Source organism: Phlebotomus papatasi, unplaced genomic scaffold (genome assembly GCF_024763615.1).
Source record: "Phlebotomus papatasi isolate M1 unplaced genomic scaffold, Ppap_2.1 HiC_scaffold_312, whole genome shotgun sequence".
NCBI lineage: Eukaryota > Metazoa > Arthropoda > Insecta > Diptera > Psychodidae > Phlebotomus > Phlebotomus papatasi.
In genome coordinates, this window is record NW_026604535.1 from 1 (window position 1) to 12,915 (window position 12,915).

Here is a 12,915-nt window from a genome sequence, read left to right on the forward strand (position 1 = left end):
AGACATTGCACCAGAGGGAATGATTCCTGAGAATGATGAATCTAAAATCAATTTTGATAATGATATTTCCATGGCTGGAGAGGAAGAGTATTATGGATCAACAGATCTTGTGGCCGAAGATATCTTTGAAGAATTACCAAGGGATGTTCAACAGCAACTGTTAAAGAAAATTTCCAAATACGATCCCGATCCATCTCGCAGATCTGCAGTCCCAAATTCATTTACAATTACTGGACTTGATGGAGTTGTTTATGATATTCCTACTACGAATTTAACTGAGGATAAGACACCATCGCCCCAACCAATTGCTGTGCCAAAATCCAGAAAGAAGAAAACCCCAACAAAATTATCCCCAAAACGCACCCGTGGCTATATAAAGAAAAATGCAAGAGATGCATCAGGGCAAACTCAGATTGATTTCCCATCAAGAAAGAAGATACAATGGTCACCACTTCAGTAGATAATGAATATCTAAATCTCAATAGCAATAATCTATATGCTAGACCAGAAAATTTGTTCAAAAAATTGAAGCATGATAATTTCACTAGACGTGAAATACAAAATTATCTGCAAGAGCAAGATGTATATTCATTGCACTATCCAATAAATAAGAATTTTCCAAAAAATAAATATTTTGTTTCAAACATTAATGAGCTATGGGAAATTGATTTGGTGGACATGAAACTGTACAAAAAATTTAACGACAATTACACCTTCATCTTAACAGTGATTGATGTGTTTTCTAAATTTGCATATGCACGCATATTAAAGAGTAAATCTGCTGAAGAGGTTACAAAAGCTTTTTCTCATATAGTTGAAAAGAGTGGAAACATCCCCGAGAAAGTTCAATCAGACCATGGAAAAGAATTCAAGAATTCTGTGTTCAAAAAATATCTGGAGAATAAGAATATTGCACAATATTTTTCTTACAACCCCATAATAAAATGTGCAGTAGTTGAGCGCTTTAACAGAACCCTAAAACAATTAATGTTCAGATATTTTACTCATAAGAAAACGAACAGGTACATTGATGTTCTTGATAAACTAATAAATGTGTACAATAATTCTTATCACTCCACTATCAAAATGACTCCCGCAGATGTTTCAGGAGATGACATCCCTATGCTGAACAAATTATACAGAGAAAAGAATAAAATGTTTGCATAAAAATATGGCAATAAGCGTCATAAATTGCAAATTGATGATCTTGTACGTATTGCAAAGCCTAAAGCTAATTTTGATAGAGGTTTTCATCCACGATGGACTGAGGAAAAATTTTATATTGATCGTATAATTAATTGTTGAGTCCCTCAGTAGCTTGCACTATCTTCCTTCGTGAAATAATATACCACTTTGTCTTCCTTCGACATACGCTTCATTTCACAGCTCAACTAAGACTAACCTAAAGTATTAACATTACAAATATGTGACATTCGGGAGGAAGTAAATTGCGACATCTATGATATTTAAAGTGAACTTCATTATGGCTATAACACCCTCCCCCCCTTAAAAAGAAAATTGTTTACTGAAAAATTTCGGCTTACAGATTCAAGCGATCTGGCGGTCGTATTGTACGTTTTGGTCTTCCCTCAGATACCCAGTGGGGCTGTGCCACGATCGCTCCGGCCTGCAAATCATTTTCTGTCTGGTGAGGAATATCGTCAAGAGCATCCTCAAATTCTTCTTCATCATTATGGGAACTCTCGGTTGTGGTCCCTTCAAATGCACTTTCCTGATTATCGGAAGCTTCCCAATAAATTTCATCATCATTAAGCGTTTTCCCGATTCCTACTCTACTTCCTACTTTTTTCAATTGATCTATATGTCTTTTCCAGACAGTCCCATTGTCCATGCCCACAACATAATGCAATAAACCCAATCTCTTTTTAACAGTTCCAAACATCTACTTCTTTCCACCATCCCTGTAATTTCTCGCTCCTACTCTCTCACCCACATTTAACTGTCTCCTTGATATTGACTTTCTCTCTTCTTCCCTACTCCTCTCTTCCCCTGGTAAAATAAAATCAAGTCTAGAACGAATCTGTCTCCCATACAACTTCTCACTTGGCGATATTCCTGTGGCACTGTGGGGGGTTCGCCTATAATTAAGCAATATTGACGATAATTTTTGCTCCAAATCGTCCCTATCCGCATCTTTCAAAATGGCCAATTTTTCCTTAATTGTTCTAACATATCGCTCGGCCTGACCATTAGTGGCAGGGTGATATGCCGCGCCCATCTTATGAACAATTCCGTTATTCTTACAAAACTGTTGGAACTCCCAACTAACGAATTGCCGTCCCTGATCTGTGACTAACTGTTCCGGAAGTCCATGAGTTGCAAAAACTTTTCGCAATTCTCTAATCGTTGTCCCTGACGTAATATCCGAAACTACAGCTACCTCCGGCCACTTAGAAAAACTGTCTACCACGATTAAAAGCCATTTTCCGTGAATAGGACCTGCAAAATCAGCGTGCACACGCTGGAAAGGCTTGCTTGCTTCTTCCCATGGATGAACTTCTACCTTTGGTGGGTTAGCTCGATTTTCCTGACAGGGTGTGCAATTGTGAACGAGATCCTCTATATCTCTATCAAGCGAAGGCCACCAACAATATGCTCTTGCTAGCTGTTTCATTTTGCTCGTTCCCACATGACTCTCATGCAATTCTTGCAAAACCTTGCTTCTTAACTTCCGCGGAATATACGTTCTAAGGCCCCTAACTAAGCAATCTTGCTTCAGCGAAAATTCCTCTTGATTAATGCCAAAACTGTGTTCCTTAGACACTCTCTTTCCCGATCGCAATCCCTCCAGCAAAATCTTAACTTCCATCTCTTGCTCCAATTCCTGTATAATCTCTTTACAGGTCACTGGAAGCGTTTCTATTAAATTAATCTGGGCAACTTCAGGATCATCAGTTTCGAATTGCGATTTTACTGGCAATGGTAATCTGGACAAACCATCCGCATTTCCATGCAATTTTGTGGATCTATGCTCAATTGTGAAATTGAAACCTTTTAAAAAGGCAGCATAATGCTGCATCCTCAAAGCAGTGTACTGAGGAATTCCCTTGTTTGGGTTCATTATCTGCGAAACCGGTTTATTGTCCGTAATAAGAACGAAATCCCTACCATACAAATACGAATAAAACTTTTTTATCCCGTAAATGATGGCATATGCCTCTTTGTCAATCTGGGTATACCATTTCTGTGTATCTGTCAACGTCTGTGAGGCGTAAAATAGTGGTTTCTCAGTCTTGTCTTCGTACCTATGACTCAGGCAGGCCCCGACTCCAACAGGGCTTGCATCTACCGCTAAAACCAAGGTCTTAGATGGATCGTAATGGGCTAAAAACGTCTCACTGCTCATTTCTTCTTTAATGGATTGGAATGCTTGCTCACACTTTTCATCCCACATCAAAGGTCCCTCCTGCTTCAGCAAATTGGTAATCGGATTCATCTTTGTACTAAGATTTGAAAAAAATCGCCCATAATACTGCACAAAACCCATGTATGCCCTCACTTCATCCTTACTCTTTGGCCTTGGCATGTTCTGAAGAGCTTCAATCTTCTTAGGGTCCTTATGTATTCCTTCCTTATCAATCACATAGCCACAGTAATTTATCTTTTCAGCGAAGAACTCGCATTTATCGAAATTTACTCGCATATTTCGTTCATCCAGTCTTTTAAGAACTTCAGTCAGTCGCGTCAAATGTTCGTTATCATCTTTTCCAGTAACTCTAATGTCATCTAGAAATACCTTAACACCTGGAATGTCGTGCAGCATTGCTTCCATGACGCGTTGCCAGATAGCAACAGCCGACGCAACTCCGTACATCAATCGAGTCGGCTGATACAACCCCTTATGAGTGTTCAACGTCAAAACATCCCTATCTTGCTCCCGGAGCTCCAATTGCATATATGCTTGAGATAAATCGAGCTTGGAGAACCTTTCTCCTCCGGCCATATCTGAAAAAAGTTCTTCCACTGTCGGTAGTGGGTGCCTATCTATAATCAAATTTGGGTTCACTGTGACGCTGTAATCCCCACAAAGCCTCACTGCCCCAGATGCCTTCGGAATCGCCACGAGAGGAGTTGCCCACTTACTCTGATTAACCTTCACATATGCCCCGCATTTCTCAAGCTTATCAATTTCATCTTCGATAGCTTGCTTCTTCGCAAGTGGAATAGGCCTAGCCTTTAGAAAAACAGGCGTCGCGTCTTCTTTCAATTTTAACTCAGCCTCAACACCTACAATTTTTCCCAAAGAATCTTCGAAAACTTTACTGAATCTGACCTTTAATTCTGCAATAGCATCTTCTATCTTCTTAAAATTTTGCATTTCTTGAATTTTATTTACTGACATTATATTGTTCCAATCTAGCCAGTGCATTTTTCGCGACCATTCCCTGCCCATTAGAGGATACCTTGAGGACTCCTCTGCCACATAGAGATGCATGCCTCGCAATTCGTGCCCTTGAACCACCACAGAGACTCTGATGAAGCCCACAATATCAATCTTTGAGCCATTAAATCCAACGAAATTTCTCTTAGTAGCAAAAATTTCCGCCTGAGGAAAATATTTATCTCTGTGATTCATGCTGATCACAGAAATAGGAGATCCGCTATCAATCTCAAAAGCCAAAATTTTTCCCTCCACTTGAATGTCAAGCAAAATTTTATCTACGGCCCTACCCTCAGAATACAGTAAATCTTCTACTTTATTCATTTTCTCTTTCTCTTGAACATCTTTCTTTTTATCCCCCCCTTTTCCCATGCAAATCCGTGCCAAATGGCCTTTCTTAGTACACAGGTAGCAAGTTTTATCCTTATGAATGCATTCATGGGAGTAATGTGTACTCACGCCACACCGGAAACACTTCTTTGGGGGGCCTGTCTTGCCGTCATCCATCGTACTGCGTTGGGGGCGCTCTTGTTCCTTGGTATCCAGCTTCAAAACTTCACCTCCTTCTTTCACTGTCATCTTTAGAGCTGCTTCTCCTTTCTCTGAAGCCTCCATGGCCTTAGCTATATCCACAGCCAGCTCTAGAGTAAGATCCCTCTTTTCCAGTAGTCTCTTCTGGATGGATTTGTTGCGTATTCCCATAACAAATTGATTCCGAATAGACTTTTTTAGGTGATTACAAGATGAGCAGCCAAAATTGCAGTGTGTGGAGAGCTTCCTCAAAGCTGCCAAAAATTCGTCGCAGCTTTCTCCTTCCTGTTGCTCCCTTTTTTGAAATCCAAAAATCTCCACAATTTCGTTTGGAGTTGGATCAAAGCATTCTTTTAATTCTGACACAATTTCTTCATATGTCAAATCTCTTGGAGTTCGTGGAAGAATCCTGTCACACAGTTTATTGTATGCTGATTGTCCCATGTAGTGCATAATTACACTTCTCTTCTTTTTCTCATTTGCAATCTCGAAGCATTCGAGACTTTCTTCCAACCGCATCAGCCATCTTGACCACGTTCCTTTTGCAGCATCAAACATCTCGAAATTGGTTGGAAAAGAAAACTGCCTCAACTCTCCCAGAGAGTCTTGCACGCTTGCCTTATTCTCGTTCGCCATTGTTGAGTCCCTCAGTAGCTTGCACTATCTTCCTTCGTGAAATAATATACCACTTTGTCTTCCTTCGACATACGCTTTATTTCACAGCTCAACTAAGACTAACCTAAAGTATTAACATTACAAATATGTGACATTCGGGAGGAAGTAAATTGCGACATCTATGATATTTAAAGTGAACTTCATTATGGCTATAACATTAATAAATCCCCATTTCCCATGTACATTCTCCGTGTTTATAAGAATACCCCAATTTCTGGTCGTTTTTATGATCAACAACTGCAGAAAGTAAGAATCAAGAATGGACACCCTCCAATAGAGAAAATTATAAAAACCCGAGGTTTGGGAAAAAAATTACAGTACTTTGTTAAATTTAAGGGTGATAACACCCACCATTGGATCAATCAATCTGACCTATTGAAACAGCATGGCATCGCTTGAAATGAGAGACGAGTTTTATTTAACTCTTCTAAGCAATTCTTCACAGAAATATTTTCCAAGCAATACACTTGCACATTTCCGGACGAAACTGCCGACTAAGCTTTTCCTCGGTGATGACTGGGTCGTCGGACTCGCTGAAATTGCATTCAATGTCGCTGAAACAGCTGATGAACGTACAAAGCCCAAAGTAATAAGGCCAAGAACTATATTAATTCATAATGAAAAGAGGGTAAAACCCACGAAAATACCAATTTATGCAACGATCACCCCTTTTCACAGTCTGCTTTTTCTTTTGAGAAATGGATTCTCATTAGAAGAGCCTCCCCTCAATGAAATAATTCTTGGGGCCATTTTAGAGGAGAAAAATTTTGACAGTCGTGTGAAAAGCGTCATAGATGAATTTACAAAATGCTCCACAATTAAACCAGATTCTGTTAAAATCATTAATACTACGAAGGCTGGTGGTCCATCAGAACATATCATGGAGATTGAATGTAAAGCACCAGATTATTCAGAGGGGCAAATACTTGGATCTTATAATTCAGAAACCCCTTTAACTACAATAACAGTTCCTGTGGGGGATGGTGAGATTAAGGTACCTCTGTACAAAGAAAATTACGAATCTATCGAGGAGATTATGAAAATAATATTGCAAGAAATACCTTATGAAGAAATAAATAGAGAAAAGCTTTTGGACATCTTGCATAATTCTCAATCACCTCCTATTGAGAGAAACATCAATGAAGATGAAATTGTAACATCAACTTTCCATCCCTCTATAGCACCCCAAACTGTTCCACCAAATCATACGCGCGTTTTAATGTTTGTATACACAGATATTATAAAACCACAATTGGTTAGTAACACATTTGCAAGATGCCTAAGGACAATCCTGTTGATTCAAAACAGTGAAATTTATAAATCTTTTAATGCCATACAGTATTTTCCTCTCGAAAAAAACAGCTTTGATACAATTGAAATACTTATGTGCAGACAAACCTTTAAGTATATTAGAATGGCAATTAGTGGACTGTATTTCAGGAAAAGTTGTATGGAGAGCCTCTGGAGCAATGATATTACCTTCAAGGAAACCAACAGAAATTAAATTAGTCTCCGGATATATTCTCCTTGAGCCTCAGTATCAATTGGTTACCTTTAGGAATAAAAGACACTATTAAAAAAGAGCCCAAAGAGCCGTCTGGCGAGGAGGAACAAAAAAAAATCACTGGCTGGTGTGTAGCAGGATGTCTCAGGATGCACCACTTTCACTTCACTGTTAATTTAAAGACCTTTTTCTTGTAATTTTAAAGAATTTTATTAGCGAGCACGTTTTTTCACTTCTTCACAATGTGATCTTGACTTTGCTACTGTTATTTTTTCAATCATTGATGAGTGATAAAGAGTAATTAACAATCATTAAATTTTGGGAGAAAAAGATACAGAGTGGGAAGAGAGAGAAAATTGCATTTGACTGGAGACAAGCAAAATCTACAATGTTCGTCTCATTTCGAACTGTCCCATACATTAACTCCCCCAGATTTTGATTGTCGTTTAACTTTACCTAAAATTTTCTTTTAATTTAATTAATATTTTACTTTAAATCCCTTTTTTTTAAATTTAACTTTATATCAACTTTAATTCAACTTAATATTGCTTTGAAATTTACTTCAATTTAAATTTGGGAGACCTATCTTCAGAGACACAATCGTTATTTAATTTGATTTTTCGATTGGTAATTTTGCAAGTTTGGAAATAGGTCTAGTGAAAATTTTGTCTTTGACTTTTATTTGTACCACCCTTACTTTGTTGTCCAATCCAGGGCACACCTGTTGAACTATTCCGAGTGGCCATTCCGAATTTGCACTTTCCGTTCTCAACAAAACTACATCACCGACAAATCCGAATGCTCCTTATCCCATTTTTGTCGCTCCTGAAGAGTATGTAAATACTCTTGCCTCCAACGTTTTGTGAAATCATTGCGGATTTTTGTGCATAGTTGCCAGCGTTGTAGGTTGCTCAATCCCTCACCAGGGTCAGAATTGTCTGGAAGTTGCGCGGGTGCTCTCCCAATCAGCAAGTCTCCTGGGGTCAGGGCTTTTGGATCATCGGGATGGTTCGTGACTGCTACCAGGGGTCTACTGTTTAAGACCGCTTCGATTTGAACTACGATGGTATTTAACTCCTCATACGTCAAAATAGCAGCGCCAATGACCCTCTTAAAATGATGCTTAAAAGAACGAACCGCTGCTTCCCAAAGACCTCCGTGGTGAGGGGCAGCCGGCGGATTAAAGTGCCATTGCACTTTCAAATTGCTCGAGTAGTCCGTCAATTCGTTCTGCATTTGGTGATCCTGAAGCATTTTTTGGAGCATCTTGTCACTTCCGACAAAATTCGTGCCATTATCTGAGTAGATGTGAGCTGGCAACCCTCTTCTGGATATGAACCTTTTGAAAGCTGACAGAAACGCGTTAGTCGACAATGATGTGAGAACTTCTAAATGCACCGCCTTTGTTGACATGCAAACAAATATTGCAACGTAGGCTTTTTCAAAAACTTTACCTCTGGGAGCTCGTTTAATGGAAATGTGTCCTGTGAAATCGACACCAGTGTGAAGAAATGGTAGAACATGAGTCACTCGTGGTGCTGGTAAATCACCCATGATTTGTTGAGTTGCTTGAGGCTTGACTCTTGTACAAACTATACAATTTCTCACAATTTTTCGGACTAGATTTCTTCCATTCAGCGGCCAGAAATTCTGTCTCAAAGAGGACAGTGACAATTGAGGTCCAGGGTGAAGTAACCTTTGATGCTCACTGAGGGCAACTAACTCTGCTAGTCTTCCACGGGGCAATATGATTGGATGTTTGACATTGTATGGCTCAGCTAATTGATCTATTCTCCCTCCAACTCTCATGACACCATCGGAATCTAAAAATGGCTTCAGTTTTCGAACATTGGGTGGAATATTGTTGAATTGATTCCTTTGCAACAATGAAATTGCGTCCATTAAGTTGGCTTGCTGATCCCATTTCAACAATAGTAATTCGGACTTCTGGAGGTCCTTGACTCTGAGTCTACTGGTATCTACCAAAACAGAACTCCTAGTACGTCGACTCAAGCCAGTTTTGAAAACTTGAGCAGCCATCATCACCCATGCAAGTATTCTTTTCATGCGAACAAATGAACTACAACGTTCCAGAAGTTTTTCAAAGACACTTGCAGGCTCCGGTTCATCATGAGCAATAGTGTTGAGGCATGAAGGTGGATTGTTCGTGGGATCAAATTCGGGGGGCCACTGAGATTTATCCATCGTGAGCCATTCAGGCCCATGCCACCAAATATCGTGTGTCATCAAATGGGTAACTTTACACTCTCTTGACAGGACATCTGCAGGGTTTTCCTTTGTAGACACGTGCCGCCATTGATGAGCTTCTGATGATTTTAAAATCAGTGACACTTTGTGCCTGACAAATTCAGTTCTGCGCCCCTCAGGTGCGTATATTTGATGCAAAACTACTTTGGCATCGGTCCAGAAAAAACATTGCTGGATATTTAGATCTTTAGAAACTGTTTTCATGAGTTGCACAGACAATTCTGCGCCCATAAGTTCTGCTTTGGGTATTGTGAGCACTCGGGTACCATCTTCCTTTGACTTGATAGGTGTGATTCGGGATTTCGATGTCAGCAGATTTGATGAGCGCTGCCCATCTTCACTCTCACACACCAAGTACACTGCAGTGCCATAGGCTAGCATACTTGCATCGCAGAAAGCGTGCAACTCATATTGATAAACTTTGGGCAAGTGGGATATCCATCTATTGATCCTCAATTCCTTCAAGTGTGCCAAATCATCTGTGAATGCGTTCCATTTCTGTAGTAAGTCTCCAGGAATTTCCTTGTCCCATTCAAGAGCTTTGGTCCAGGTCTCCTGAAGCATGGCCTTTGCTGTGGTGATTATTGGTCCAATCAATCCACAGGGGTCGAAGATTTTTGCTACGGTAGAAAATAAGTAACGCTTAGTGATTATTTCTGGCTTTTCTGACATTGTTTCTTTAAATTGAAATGTGTCACTTGAGGGATTCCATGTGATTCCCAGTGCTTTTGCCTCCTTGTCTAATTCAAGGGACGTTAATTTAGAAAGTGAATCATTTTCAGTGGAGAATATGGCTCCGTCATTGGTTCGAAACTTGGAAAGAGTCATTCCAGCCTTTTGAAGAATTCCTTTCAGCTGAGATTCTGCCTCTTGAACCATTTCAATTGTAGGTGCGGAGTACAGACAGTCATCAACATAAAAGTGATTTTGCAAGATCATAGAGCCGATTGGATATGTCTGTTTTTCGTCCTCTGCCAATTGGTTCAGCACACGCGTTGCCAGGTAAGGAGAAGCCGCCACTCCGAAACAAACTCTCTGGAAACGGAAATCCACTACTTCGCTATTTTCTACCCAGACAAATCTGTGAAGATCTTTATGAGGTGGGTGGAGTCCGACCTGGAGGTACATCTTTACGATGTCACAAGTCATGGCGTACTGGTGCATGCGGAACCTCCATAATATGGCAATAAGCGAGGGTTGAACAACGGGGCACGATTTTATACAATCATTGAGGCTGATTCCCGACTTGGTTTTAGAGCTTGCATTAAACACTATTCTAATTTTTGTGGATGCTGAAGACTCACGAATCACACAATGATGAGGGAGATAGTATGAAGGATTCTCCAATTGGGTCAAAGGGACTCTTTCAATTATGCCCAGAGTCAAGTATTCCTTGAAAATGTTTCCATATTCTGAGTACAATGGTTGATTTTTCTCCAGTTTGCGTCTCAAATAATTCAATTGGTTTACTGCAATACGACGATTGTTACCAAGTTCATTTACATTGGAGCGCAATGGAATTTGCACTACATATCTACCATCTGGACTTCGAGTTGTTGTAGCACCAAATTGAGCTTCGACTTCCTGATTTTCAGATGAAGATATGAACTCCCTTGGGACTTCCTCGATTTCCCAGAACTTTTTTACTGCTCTTTCAATGCTGCTAAGAGTCGTGACATTGCATGAGACAACCTCAGGCCGCTGCACACTGTAACACGGGCCTACAACTAACCACCCAAAAACACTTTGCTGCAACATTGGTAAGCCCTCCCCTAGACTTTGTCTCTCAACTCCCAGGAAGTCCCAAGCATGAGCTCCCCCAATGAGAAGATCAACCCTTTGAGTTTCGTACCAGGATGGGTCAGCTAATACCACATGAGCAGGAATGGGAATGGTTGCAACATTGATTTTCCAATTTGGTTGTTCACTGACAACCTTTTGCATGACCAGACAATCAATGGCTTGCACTTGAACAGAACTGTTAACTTGATATTGTAGTTTAATTTGGACTGACTTCTGACTCAAATTTGATGAGCATCCCACCCCATCCACAATGAAATTAGTGCGCTTAGGAGAGAGACGTAGCCTTTGGCACATATTTGTGGAAATAATATTTACTTGGGAAGCAGGATCCAAAATTACTCTGCAATTCTCAACCACATCATCCTTTCCAAGAACTTTGACCATTGCAGTTGCAAACAACACGTGAGAATTGACGCCCTTGGCAGCTCCAGAACAACTTAGGGTAGCTGAAGTATTTGGCGTATTCCCATTAGGAGGTGATGGCAAGGGTGGTACATTGGAATTAGAATTGGTTGGAGGCGCGAGATTTGTGAGTGAGTCATGAAGCAAATGGTTGTGTCTCTGATTACATTTCTTACAAGATTGATATGAGCAACTTTCAAGATTATGGGACTCTATCAAACAATTTTGACACAACTTGAGATTTTTAACTACTTCTAATCTTTGAGTAGGGGCATTGTTCAAGAATTTTCTACATTTATAGAGTTTGTGTGGGTGAATTTTACAATATTTGCAATTAACCTTTTTATTTTCAACAACACAAGAGGAACCTTTATTCGACTTACTCCTTTGCTGACTGCTGCAGCTCTCCAGGCTTTTGCATCTCGCGTTCAAGAAGTCGTCGAAGTCGCTCCAGGTTGGAATTCCTTCAGGTTTTTTGTCACTCCACAGAGAACGAGTTTGATGATCAACACGTTGCAAAGTCCAATGGATTAGCCAAGGATCACGGCCGGTGACGGGCAAAGCATCAAGCGCCTCAAGACATTGTCCAGTGACTGATTGAATGCGACGTAGTGCTGCGGCATCTGGCTTAGTGGTCTCTTGGACTCCCAAAAATTTGTCCATGAAGGCTGTTGCAATAACCAGTTTGTCATCGTATCGTTTCTCTAGTCGGCTCCACGCAATCTTGTAGTTTTCATCTGTGAGGGGCATGTTCACGAATAATCCTAAGGCCTCTCCAGTTGTGTTTGACCTTAAGTACTGCATCTTCTGAGAACCCGTTAGGCTCTTATTATTCTCCACAGTGGATATAAATAAGTTCTTGAACGTTGGCCAGTCGTGATATAATCCTCCAAATGTTGGGATCTTGATTGGTTCAAGTCCAGAGCCTTTATTATTACGCACTTCAGGGCTGGTTCGATCAGATTCCACTTTAGAACTCACTATTTTCTCAATTTCAGCTCGCTGGGAAGCGAGAATCTCTTTTAGTTTGTTCTCTTCGCTCATTCTCTGCTGTCTTTGTTCATTAAGTTGTTTAGACATGAGAGTGATCAATTGTTGAATAGTCTGATCGCTTGAATCAACACCTGACACTGATCCTTCTTCCTTGGCGGCTTTATCAGGAGTGTTAAATGAAGCAATCAATTGACTTAACTCCAATTCCACTTGGCAACACTCATCTATGAAGTTCACTAATTCATTTTCTTCAGCAGTAAGTTCTTCCGGAGTTGTTGCTTCGTCGATAATTCCCCTTTGAACCGCCTGGAATTTATTCTCAATGCGACCCACCATC

The 12,915-nt window shown here is 40.2% G+C and overlaps 1 protein-coding gene across 1 annotated transcript; it reads right to left on the reverse strand.

Moving 5' to 3' along the window:
* Positions 1-1,540: 1,540 nt before the first annotated feature.
* Positions 1,541-5,569, reverse strand: LOC129809130 (uncharacterized protein K02A2.6-like). The gene is made up of 2 exons (XM_055858937.1): positions 2,065-5,569; positions 1,541-1,746 (listed from the first exon to the last, which is right to left on the reverse strand). The coding sequence occupies exons 1-2, from the start codon at positions 5,567-5,569 to the stop codon at positions 1,541-1,543; spliced, it is 3,711 nt and encodes a 1,236-aa protein (XP_055714912.1).
* Between the last annotated feature and the right edge of the window lie 7,346 nt (positions 5,570-12,915).

What these genes read in the sequence shown, in the direction of transcription:
- LOC129809130 (XM_055858937.1), bottom strand. Translation starts at nt 5,569, where the DNA reads ATGGCGAACGAGAATAAGGCAAGCGTGCAAGACTCTCTGGGAGAGTTG. An exon ending in TGCCACAGGAATATCGCCAA is followed by an intron (nt 1,747 to 2,064) that starts GTGAGAAGTTGT and finishes TTTATTGGGAAG; the next exon opens with CTTCCGATAATCAGGAAAGT.